Raw genomic sequence first — 12084 nt, forward strand, 5'->3', positions numbered from 1 at the left:
CTGTTTCTTCATCTGCAGAACCACCCTCAAAGTCAGTGGAGTTTGCCAAATGAGCACAGCTATACAAGAAGAGCACAGACTAAGTATGCAGACATTTCATCATTTCACCTGAGAATCTGTAGCTGCACTTTGGACAATATTGTCATGATTTATGTCCCAGACACGCAAAATCCCATCTTTCATTCCACCCCCTGTAGCAATGACTTTAGACTGCCAAGGACACCAGTTCACAGCCTGAAAAAAAAAAAAAACGGAAACAGATGCCAGGACAGACTAGGAAGTTAGCTTATAAGATTTTGCTTAAAAGCTTAGTTGCAAGAAGCACCCAGAAAGAATCTCTGGCTTTTTTTGCCCTACGCCATGCTTTTCCTCTATACACACACAGCAATGTAGAATCCAAAAACTCCAAAACGCTGCTTCCTTTGCCACTGCTTTACAGTAGCCTACACTGTCCCACATATGCTCATGAAACTGCATTTTCTCTGCTTACCCTGCACACATCACAGATTCACACCTCAGCACCAGAAGAACCCAGCAGGATACCATTACTGACTGACGACAAGTTATCAGAGAAACATAAGCACGGTGACTTACAGGGCTTACAAGAGCCACTCTTTCTCCTGAGGTATTTCCAAGATATGCCTAACGCCTACACTTACCTAAAAGAAAGCTACTAAGGTCTGAATTCCACCTGTTTCAATAACCTCCTCTGACTCTTTAACACCAGCACTTCAGGCCAGCCTCAGATGTTTCTGGGAGGACAAACAGCTTATAAATGTTGGACTACTCTACCTCTTACTGCTGTTACCTGCCCTCTGTTCCACAGAGACTGGGACTTCATAAAAATGAGGAGTCTAAGTCGCTTTATCTCTGATTTTTCACTTCAGATTCTTTGCCACCAGCAGTGACATGAAAATACGGCCAGGAGGCAAAAGAAATCTCATGTTTAATATAATTTTAACTGAAAGAATTTTCCAAAACTTGAAAAAACGAAGCATCTTGTTTGTTAACTTTGTTAACAAACTTTTTGTTTATTGTGACACCAAAGCTTCTTGTGCAAAACAGAGGAGAAGGCTGTCACTTTTATTTCTGTTTGGCATTATATTTACAAAGGCTTATTAGATCAGTAAAATTTCCTGATCAAAGCCCTAGCAAGCATATCTCTCACTTGGACTGAGGAGAACTGGTCTTAAAACTAACTGCATCACAGTCAGGGGAGAAGAAACTAATAGAAATCAGTGGGATAATTTGAAAAACTCCCTAACTCTCGACTTCATGAGAGCAAACATAGAAAAGCAAGCATTCCTTCTCTATGTACCTTAACTGCTGAGGAATGAGGTAGGGTTTTCAGTGGCTGTGACTGCAATTTCACACCTGGGTCACTGGGCCAGATATTCAATATACCATCACTAGACCCACTTGCCAGCAACTGGTTGGTTAGCGACCATTTAAGGCTGCAAATGCTCTGCTTGTTTTGGCAAAGAGTCCCAACATGGTGCTGAGCAACCCGAACATCATGGTGATGAATAAATCCTAGCCGTGAACCACTGTAGATGAAGAAAGACAGTATAGGTTTAATGTTAAGGAAGACAAGCTACATCATCGCATTGATGTTTCTTCAGTGGTTTCAGAAGCAAACCACATTAGAGTGAAACGTGTTTGCAGAACAACAGTATTTCAGTAAATGGTAACACAAACCAACCATCAAAAGCACACCCTGACCGTCGAGATGGCTGAGGACAGAAAGGAGCCAAGCAGCTGCTCAGTTCAAGCCAGGCAGAACACTTGGTCTCTCTCACGGTTTTAATTTCTCTGAAGATATATTGCATTGTATGCCACTAATCTGCACCCCATCCAACTGTCAAACCATTTAATGCAAACTCCTTCCTGTTCTTCATGAAAAACAGATTTGCAAGATTTTTGCTAAAGCCAGATATGAATCCATGTCCAATGAAGACGCAGTGTACAACCACATTGTTCTGGGAAACGACTTACTAGTGAGTAAATACGTGCCCTTTCCCTAGACCTCCTTTCTCCTTCCTAGCTCCAAAAAAAAAAATATGCACAGCCTGACATTGTTGCACTAACTGCCTGTTAGGAGATGGATGCAAGGTTCTACAGCCAGTATCATCAGTCTGCCAAAGGAAGAAAGAAATACCCCGCATGGAAGCCAGCTACTGTTGCAGCTTAGCTCCTGGATGTGGGTTTTATATATTAACAGCAGAGTTGAACTGAAAATATTGAAAATAACTCGCAGTGCATTTTTTCCTGACTTTCTATGGCTATTACCTACATTATTCCTATGACAAAACAGATCTTCCTGATGGAAATTCACCCTTCCAACCATTCTGAGGACACTATAAAAATCAGCAAGTGCAATAACAGCTTTCTGAGTATCTGAGAAATATATCTGACGTTACTGCATCAGACTAATTTAAGGTGCAAAAGCATGGAAGTTTCCAACCAAGCAGTGCTCCTATGAATATTTAGGAGATCTTTATGGAAAATACCTGTGAAGATACAGGGGAATATGTGTACTATATGTAAGGGCATCATCATTCGCTTACTGAAGTTTTATACAGATTTTTCCTACAAAAGAATAAGCAGAAAATCTAATGAAGAGAAACAGAACTGAATCACCAGTGTGGCCACATTAAAGTGTTCAGCAATTCTAGTGGTATGAGTGGGAAGTAACTGGGCTCCTGAAAAGCCTGGCTGAAAGGATATTTTTTCAGTTGGCATAAAGAGAAATCAGAATTATTTGCTTTTGACATAGAAGATAGAATCTGTTTTGCTAAAGACAAAGTGAAATGAACAAAATTTTTGTGATGGGTTGAGGGTTGATTTATGGTAGTGAAACTTATTTACATGTTCATGATGATGTATTGATGGACTATCCTGAAGCACAGAAATTAGAAGTAATCCCGAAGTATCAATTATTCTCAGTGAAGTCTACTGTAAGAACAATGCTCTTATTTGAATAACAATGCATATTAATTCCATGACCTTTTTCCTACTTATTCAGATATTTTAACTCTATCTTAATGTTAGAATGAACTGGTTAGTTTCTAAACTTAAAAGAGAAATAAATGTTGTCTCAATCTATAAGCCAATCATTAACTGTAGTTCACAGGTTCACATCTAATTTTATGATCAGTTTATACTCAGAGAGTTCTGTAATTTAAGTTTCTGTTCTTTTCACTCCTTCGGCCAAGCTGAAATATGAATTGAAACTGTATGTTTAAATTGAAAATCTATGTATACGAAATTGAAATGCTTAGTGTAATAACATTATGCCACTAGGCATTGGGAGGAGGTGCATCCTTAACCCACCCAGTGTACCTACTCCACCAACATTTTATTAAGTGGTTCTTCAGCTGGCATCCTTGTACCTCACTCCACCCAGCAGATCTAACACAATCAAAAGCCAGAGCAACTTGTGAAATCAAAATAAAACTATCTCTAGTGTTCCTGTCCAGAGATACTACTTTCATTTTAACAATAAAGTTAGTCTGCACTTGCTGTAATTTGTGTGTTTAAGTAAAACAAAAGACTATCATACTACTTTCAAATCACAGAAGCATCCATCAGCCCCTTCAAGTCAGAGACAAAGATCTGAAACAGAAAGTGGGAGGGGAAAACCACAAAAGACTACACCTAATCTTTCCCATCTGAGTCTCCGCATCAAAAGGACTCCCAACTATAAAACATTTACCACCACTACCTAGCGTAAAATTTCCCCTTGGCAAAGCAAGAGTCACCATTTCAATTCTCCTTTGGCTGTGGATAACAATGATCTGGCCTTCCCTTGTAGATATACAGGTACAGAGATGTGCGACTCTAACAGCTGCATTTTGCTGTGCATCTGAAAAGACAGATGCAGTCTTGACATCATTGAAAGGGCATCCCAAACCACGTGCCCCCTTCCCAGCACTGGGCAGGCTGCAATTTTTGGAGTCCAGACCCACTGGAGACACCACCAGTTCAAGCTCAGGCAGGCTTTACTTAAAACAAGAGAACCACAGCCCCCTCAGCCTAATGAAATTCTGCAAGTGGTGAGAGCTTTCTGTAAGAAGAGTAAGAAACAGAGACTAAAAAGGCAGGCTAAATCCCCTTTGGCTGCTTTCCTGTCATATACTAAATCTAGATGTGATTTCTAAGATGGCCAGTAAATAGAGGAACAGGATAAACCATCTCTAAGCAAAGCCAATGAAAACAGCTAAAACAAACCGGACATTGTCTAAGTAAAAGCAGCAGGACTCTTTCCATGAATATACTACACCACTCACCTGCTCAGTATGTAATGATTCCAGCTCAGTGCTCCAACTACAGACAAGTGACCAAACATATTTCTCAACCTCTTTTTGGTTTCAGTGTCCCACAGCTGCCAATTCAAAACAAACAGGAAATACAAATTTAACAACAAAAAGATTTTTTTCTCTTCTTTTATTTGTCAATGAGCCCAGTTCTGATTTGACAGATGGACAACCTGAAGTGAGACAAGGAGTATTCCTAGATTTTGGCACCTGTATCATTGATGCTGAAGTCAGACAGTGTTGAAGGGAATGCACACATCTGAGTTTAAAGCTGTTTATCTATATGTCAGTATTTGGAAGTCCATACTTGAAAGCAATGGCCTTCAATACCTCCAGAGTGCTGACTCAGGACAGCAGCAGGCAGGATCCTGTATTACCTAACATGTCAGCGAAAGTCCCGCAAAAGAATTTCAATAATAAGACTGTCCAGCAACAGCAGGCTGAGAGGTACGCATATAATCAGACTGAAGACAAATTATTGTGTGTGAATCCAAAAAGAGAGTATTGGTTTGAGTTCTCAAGGGGCTGATCACTAGAGTGATCTTAGCAAGAGAGATACAAGGAAACACAGATTATGCTAAGTGAAATAATTTAATTAAAGAGTTCATTAAAGAGTGGGAAAAAAACCCTGTTTGTCTCTGGACAACTGAATCCTTAATTCAGTCATCAGCCTTTTAGTGGCTTCAGAGGCTCCATTACATATAGACAATACTGGAAATCACTAAACCCTTCAGTAAAGTGCTATATGATACACGGAAGTGCTGTACATTGCCTCCAGCAGAGTTCTTCTGGTAGTTTAGCCAAACTTTTTAATTTGTTTCTTTGAAAAAAAAAAGTATCAAATTGTTTTGTGGCCAGTTTAGCTAAAAATGGAGAATAACTAAAAAAGTAAATTGCCTAGTACTTGTACTTCTCCATCACTGGTGCCAACTGCAAGGCAAGATCCTTCTTTTATCCAAGCCAGAGATGAAATGTATTTTGAACAGGAATTCAAATCAATGTTTTCAATGGCTTGAAGAGTTCCTCCATTCCAGATGTGTGCAGCAGATCCCACAGCAACAGCAATGAGATTTTCAAGGCTCCAGTCCAGTATGTTTAGATCTAGAAGAAAGTAACTAAAAGTTAGTGAAAAAAGTCGTAAGTAATAGGATGGGCTGAGGAGGAGTTTGGTTTGGGAAAGACAGGCTTTTTTTTTTTAATAGCTACAGAAAAACTTCAAGAGAATCCTTTTATGAAACCATTACTAGCATGCAATCCTCCTACATGAGCGAGAGTTCTTCTAACAAGCCAAGGTCTTTGTAAGACTGATCTCCACAAACTGCTATGTTTGCACAGCAGGATCTGACTTACAGCTTCCCCACCAGAATATTTTAATCTGTCATTCCGTAGTTTGGATTGCCACATCAATCGCTCTGATTTCTGGCACCAGAAATGAGGCTCCTCCTCCAACAACTATAGTTCTGAAAAAAATGTTGTTCCAAGGTAATTCTTGTTATTGAGAAAGACATATGAGAGAGTCTATATGCTACAGTCCGTCCTACATCCTCGGACTAAAGATAACATTTACACTGCACAGGAAAAAAACTGCAGAAAGTAATTAGGAGAACTCTGCTTCTCACTTTCAGAGCTCCTTCAGGAAGCACATGATGGAAATACTGTTTTCACTGCCCCTGATGCTGGGTGCATTTCCTATGCAGATCCTGACAAAGCAAGTCACTACAGGAATTAGCCTCAGAACAGCCTGCTGTGTCACATAGGCCGAAAGAAGAAGCTATACAACATTTAATACCAACACGGGACATTCTCTCTTGCCAAGGGCAATCCTCAGCTGTCCGTTTAAGGCAGCTTAAAAGTCATTTTGCACGACACCTGAAGCACAGAAAGATGTTATTACAGGATAAGGTCTGGCATCACATTTTGGTAACTAAAATCACTCTGAAGAACAGCTGAATCCATAGGTCAGTTGTTTGACTAAAGTCCTGGTTGTTGCAGCCTGAAATAAGTACTAAGAAATCACTTCCAAAGTCTTCTATTACTGCTGTCAGTCTTGGGACATATCTTGCACATAATCAGCGTAAGTCATACAAATAAAGCTTTTGTCCTGTTCATAGATATACATGAACACATGTAAGCATACGTTGAAAATAACTCCGCAGAGACAATTCTAATAACTCATACATACAGAGTTGTTCGTTAGATCTCATGAACTGTTAAAACATGTACTTGCTGCTGTAGACCAGAGATGCATGTATGTTTACATGTAACTTGCATATGTTTAATTTTTGCCTATGCACCACCAAAGACATTGGTGAGAATTAAGTTCAGAAGGTCTCAGTCATCAAAACCATAAACAACATCACTGATGTCTCCCAAAATGAGCGATTTCAAAGTCTGCTCAATAAAGTTGTTTCGGTGTTGACTGGCTGCTAGATATCCAGGGCTGACAAATGAAACATCTAACTTAATTAAGCAGAGGTAAGCATATTAGTTTGATTTGAAAGTTATATTGAGATCTATAGCTGAAGAAAATTGCATGAGAGTTAGGTAGTACTGATTCTACGGCTTTATCAGTCATGTCATCATCCTGGGATAGGCAGTTTTCAAGGATGCAAACATGTAAGAAAAATGACATCATACATATGTCCTGCAGAGTTTCCATTTTATGTCAAGGGGACATACCTTCACCATTTTTATTGAAACATATGAAAGAATTCCCAGTCTTTGCAAAAACCACCACACAGGAGAAATTAACTTACAGTAATCATTGCGCAAGCCAGTAATGTGAAGCCTCACTTCTGGCTCCAATGGTATAGAAGGCTTCATGATGGTAACGGCTCTAAACTCATTTTGGGTCCCCCCTCTGCATCCTGTATTTGAAGATCCAACACACACAAATCAGGAATGCAAAATATCATCAGTTTTTCTCAGACCTAAGCCTTTCACGTTCTTACCCTATTTGTCTCTCCATGATCCAAAGGAGGTCAGAAGGGTCTAATTTATCCTGAATAGATTCAAAACACTGGACACACTAAACTAGGTGAAAGCCATCTTTTAGCACCTCTTTCAAACCTCCATAGATGTAGCCAGCTAGAATGGGGAATTGGGTCCACTCTATTTTGTTTAAATGGTACCACGGCTCAATACAGAATGGAGGGGGGTTCTTTTCCTACTAGGAAAACTAAGGCAAATGTTTCATGTGTGCTTTCCCACTTCAACCCCCCCTCATACAGCAATTACCTTTTTTGCTTTCTGGTGTTAATTTTCCACCAAAATATCTCCCCCCATTGCCTAACCACAGGAACAGGGTTTTAAAGCACACACACATTGATCACGGTACACTAAGCTCGTGACAACACATAAACGGAAACAAAAGCAAATACAAGTATGAGCAAGCAGAAGAGTCATCCTTTGTGGTCATTGTCTACATTATGCCACAAGGACTCATAGGCATCATAGAATAAAAGCAAAATCATTAGCACTACGAATCATTTAGCACTAGATTTTTATGTGCATGAATTTTGCTTGCGCAGAAAGCTGGAGAGTCATATTTCTGTGCTTTTCTCTATTTTGACTTCCTTTTTTAATTATTCTCCAGAGAGGAGTATTCACAATGAATAACAAAAGTTTCAGGGGCAGAAGACATTATTTATCTCTACCACTAACCTTCTCTGTCCAAAAAAACTCAACACATACAAGGCTTTTGTACTCTTTATCTTAAACACACACAAACATCCTATATAGAAGTCCAATAACAAATTACGGAGAGTTTATTTCACACAATCCCTCCCTTCTCTGTCCTCACTCTCCACCTCTAATCCAAAATTCATTTCTGCCCGACAAAAAATGTTTCCCCTGTCAGCTGCAGTACCCCTTCTCTCTCTCAGATAAAGATTGAAGATGGGCAAGAAGCAAGCCACAGTAATTTTCTTCTTTATCTAAAGTTTTGTCAAGCTAAACAATCAAGCAGGCTTGCAAGAACAACCTTCTCAGATCTGCCCAATGGGATATGTAACTCTGCATTTTAACCCAATGAAGGTCTAATATCACTGAAATGAGATTAGTCTGTACAGAAAATGCTGTATACCTAATATCTAGATTTTTGGTTATTTTTCGAAAACTTTACCAAACCCTTCTGGAGCTAGGCAAGTAACACAATTCAGGAGAACTAAAGCACTTAACTGTAAAAGTTGGATGAATGGCAATACTTCTGAAACACTCTGAAAATGTTTTCAGTCCTTAACATTGGTAGCTGGTATTGAACAGTGAGATATAAAGCTTGAAAGCACCTCTGTAACTCATTTCAAATTTCTCTTCTCTTATGAGTAGCTCACCTACCCCAAATACATACTGATCACACTTTCTGCTCTATTCACATACTTCATAGACACATCAATGTGCATAACAGGCCTTTTAATTTGTGTAAATTAAGCTTCGTTACACCATTTTGTGTTCTTTTGCCTGGGATACTAGCAGATATCACTGACTTTTGATAGGATTTCAGCTCTTATGTGTTCATGTCACTTCTCAAAATGAGACTTAGGAAGTGGTGAGTAGTCAGTACTGTCACACCAAACCACTTGATCAACAAGCAGGTGGGTGGAATAAAACCTGGTATTCCTTACACCTGTATTCATTTGCCATCAAGGAAAAAAATAGTGACTAATCCCTACACCGCAGCTATTGCTACTCTGAAATGAGTCTTATTTGCATGGAAAAGAGCAACAAAGCAATATATAAATCTATCATATGCCTCCATCCCCCAACTTCTACAGGAGCTGAACTCTAGATTCATAAACAACAAGCTGTGCCTCACTCTTTTCATATGAGCATGAATCAGGTCCTGACTGATTCTGAACCCGTCATATACAGAAATAACCAGATCACCAAAACAAATCATCTGCCCAAGACAGAACACAACAAAATATTGTAAAGAACTACCTCATACTCAAATAGCTCTGTGGATATTTGTATCATTTTCCTGGTTAGCTCCTCACATCATACTCTTTTATGCTCATTCACTTCTACAGCATCATTTGGAGAAAATTAGCCAAGTCCCCTGTAGATGACAGTGACAGAGACAGTCTGCTTCAACTACTTTTCCCTCCAGGTAGGAGCAACAAGACCCCAACATCTATTCATGTCTTGCACTCTCATATACCCAACAGTTAATATGATATGCAACCTGCACACATCCTGCAGCACAACCGGACATTATTTATAGGGTTCAGAGACTCAAAAGCCAAAAGAAAATCAATCTTCCAGGGCCATCAATGTGTCACACAGGGACCAAAGGAGGGACAGGTAAGATACTTGAGGTTAACCACAATGGAAGAGGTGGAATACTATCTCTCCACAGGCAGTGGGAATTCTAGAAATAACCCCAAGCACTGCAGAGCTCAGCCACTCTGCACTATTCTGTAACAGTTGCTGGAACAGGCAGATGCACTTGCTTTTACAGTATAGATGCAGCCTGCTCTACCTTACTGTTAAGTAAGCATGACAATATTTGCTATACTGGAAAATAGCAATATATTCCAGTATATGCAATATAACTTGCATACCTTTCCAGATGCAATTGGTGTTTTCACAGATCTTCATGTCACCCCTTTCTGCAATGATATATCCAACCTCCTGGTGCACTGGGAGTTGAGGACGTTTCTGTCAATACATTGAAGTGAAAACAGGACTGAAAGAAGAAATCTGTCAAAATACATATTAAGCACAAGGGATAACACAACTTCCATCAAAAGGCTCCACACTCATTACATAAAAGGTCTGAAACTGTGAGATTGGTAACAAATACAGAATACCAGTGCCCAAATCCTGTACTCTAACTTGAGCCACTACCTTTCCTTCCATAAAACACCAATTCACTGCTGAAGATCACTCAAACTTTAACAAAGCTGTTTCAACAAGGCCATTTTACCAGCGGAAGGGGTACAAGATGTACAAGGCCCTGTACATCTGTAGGTACCGCCACAGGTCACCTACCAAACCTTACTGTCCTCTTGCCCTCATCTAAACAGGCTTTTGGGCCAATTCTAGCAGCAAACAATTCCATGTTTTCTGCTGAAGATAGTAAGAACCAGGCTTTCTCCATTAGGGAAGACCAGTTTTGTGGTGCATAGATGGCAGGGCCACTGATTCCATCGTGAGACTCACTGGACGTCAGAGACCTCTCTCAAACGAGGGTCTCAGAGCCTGGAATCCATGATCACATTCCTTAAGCGAGTATTAAATATGAAACAGAAAATATATACGAGGTGTCTCAAAGGAGCAAGACTTTTTTTACTTACATTATTATTTTCTTGGGTGATAAAGAAACAGACAATGCAGCAGACAAAGATAAGAAAAGTGAGGTCTGAATTTCTATGAGAACCTCTTTTCTCAAAAAAAAATTAGCTTAGGCTTTTAGCCAATGTCCAGGCAAAGGCTCAAATCAGCTCACACAGGATACGAATCTCTTCACCACTCCCTAGCAATATGCATTTTTTCACAATGTTCACCAAGCTGAATGCTCTGATGACAGATGTCTGTTTGATCTGTAACTCTTTATTTATGGTCAGGCGGAAATGCAGTTGATGTTTTCACCAGCCACTCAAGATTAGTTTGTCCTTCTCCAATACCTGTGAAACCTATCTTTCCCAGCACATTCAGTGCTACTCTTCTTCAACAACCTGTTGTTATCATGATAAGAAATGTCTTACAAAAACATAGCTGGAAAAAAAAGTGTTCCTCCTTTTGTATATCCCAGCTGCTCTACAGCAGGCCTTCAGAACTGAGAGGCATTTTCTGTATGATTTATATAGACAACTTGCCAGAAAGCTAATCAGACTACTTGGATTTGTGTCCCTCTAATATAAGCGCAGACATTTCTGTGGAAAACCATTTGTGTATACAAGGAAGTAAGCTTTTGGACCACAAAGAGACCACACAAGTTCACGGGAATGTGAAAAGATTTCATTTTCAATGCACCCCATCCCTTTATGCTACCAGGCAGCACAAATTATTTATGAATTGCTGAATTAATAATTAATTAAATATGAATTAATTAATAATACATTAATTACTACATCTAAGAAGATTAATAGATTTTCATATAATTTTAGCAAGGACTGACTTCCAAATGGTTTTAGGAAGAACTTGGGTTTTGGTCATCCTACAATGTTATCTCAAAAACCTCCAGATCACACTTTTCAGAAATTATTCTGGTCCTTGATGTAGAACTCTTGACTTAGTTCTAACTCAGCTCTGGCTTGCAAATTACAGTGTATTTCTTCACTGTAGAGATAGAAGACTAACACATGGTCCGTATTGGGACCAGTACTGTTTAACAGCTTCATCAACAACATGGTGGGATCAAGTGCACCTTCAGCAAATTTGCAGACAAAACCAAGCTGAGTGGTACAGTTGACACATCTGAGCAATAGGATGCCAGAGGGACATCCAGAGGGACCTTGACAAACTGGAGAAGTGTGTCTGTGTGAACTTTAAGAGGTTCAACAAGGCCAAGTGCAAGGTCCTGTACCTGAGTTTGGACTACCCCTTGTATCTCAGTATAGACTGGCGGGTGTGGGATTGAGAGCAGCCATATAAAGAAGTACTTGGGGGTGCTGGTTGATGAAACCTAGACATGAGCCGACAATGTGCATTTGTAGCCCAGAAAGCCAACTATATCCCAGGCTGCATCAAAAGAAGTATGGCCAGCAAGTCCAGGGAGGTGATTCTGCCCCTCTGCTCCACTCTGGTGAGACCCCACCTGGAGTAC

The 12084-nt window shown here is 39.8% G+C and overlaps 1 protein-coding gene across 1 annotated transcript in view; it reads right to left on the reverse strand.

Moving 5' to 3' along the window:
• Nucleotides 1–12084, reverse strand: part of CDC20B (cell division cycle 20B) — a 34669-nt gene that overhangs the window by 4121 nt on the left and 18464 nt on the right. Inside the window, exons 4-9 of the mRNA XM_054053904.1 lie at nucleotides 9878–9974; nucleotides 7073–7183; nucleotides 5221–5417; nucleotides 4290–4384; nucleotides 1319–1547; nucleotides 109–234 (exon numbers count right to left, since the gene is read on the reverse strand). Coding sequence (XP_053909879.1) covers nucleotides 109–234; nucleotides 1319–1547; nucleotides 4290–4384; nucleotides 5221–5417; nucleotides 7073–7183; nucleotides 9878–9974 — 855 coding nt within the window. The remainder of the gene's footprint in view (nucleotides 1–108; nucleotides 235–1318; nucleotides 1548–4289; nucleotides 4385–5220; nucleotides 5418–7072; nucleotides 7184–9877; nucleotides 9975–12084) is intronic.

The sequence above is a fragment of the Cuculus canorus genome, chromosome Z, assembly GCF_017976375.1.
Source record: "Cuculus canorus isolate bCucCan1 chromosome Z, bCucCan1.pri, whole genome shotgun sequence".
Taxonomy (NCBI): domain Eukaryota; kingdom Metazoa; phylum Chordata; class Aves; order Cuculiformes; family Cuculidae; genus Cuculus; species Cuculus canorus.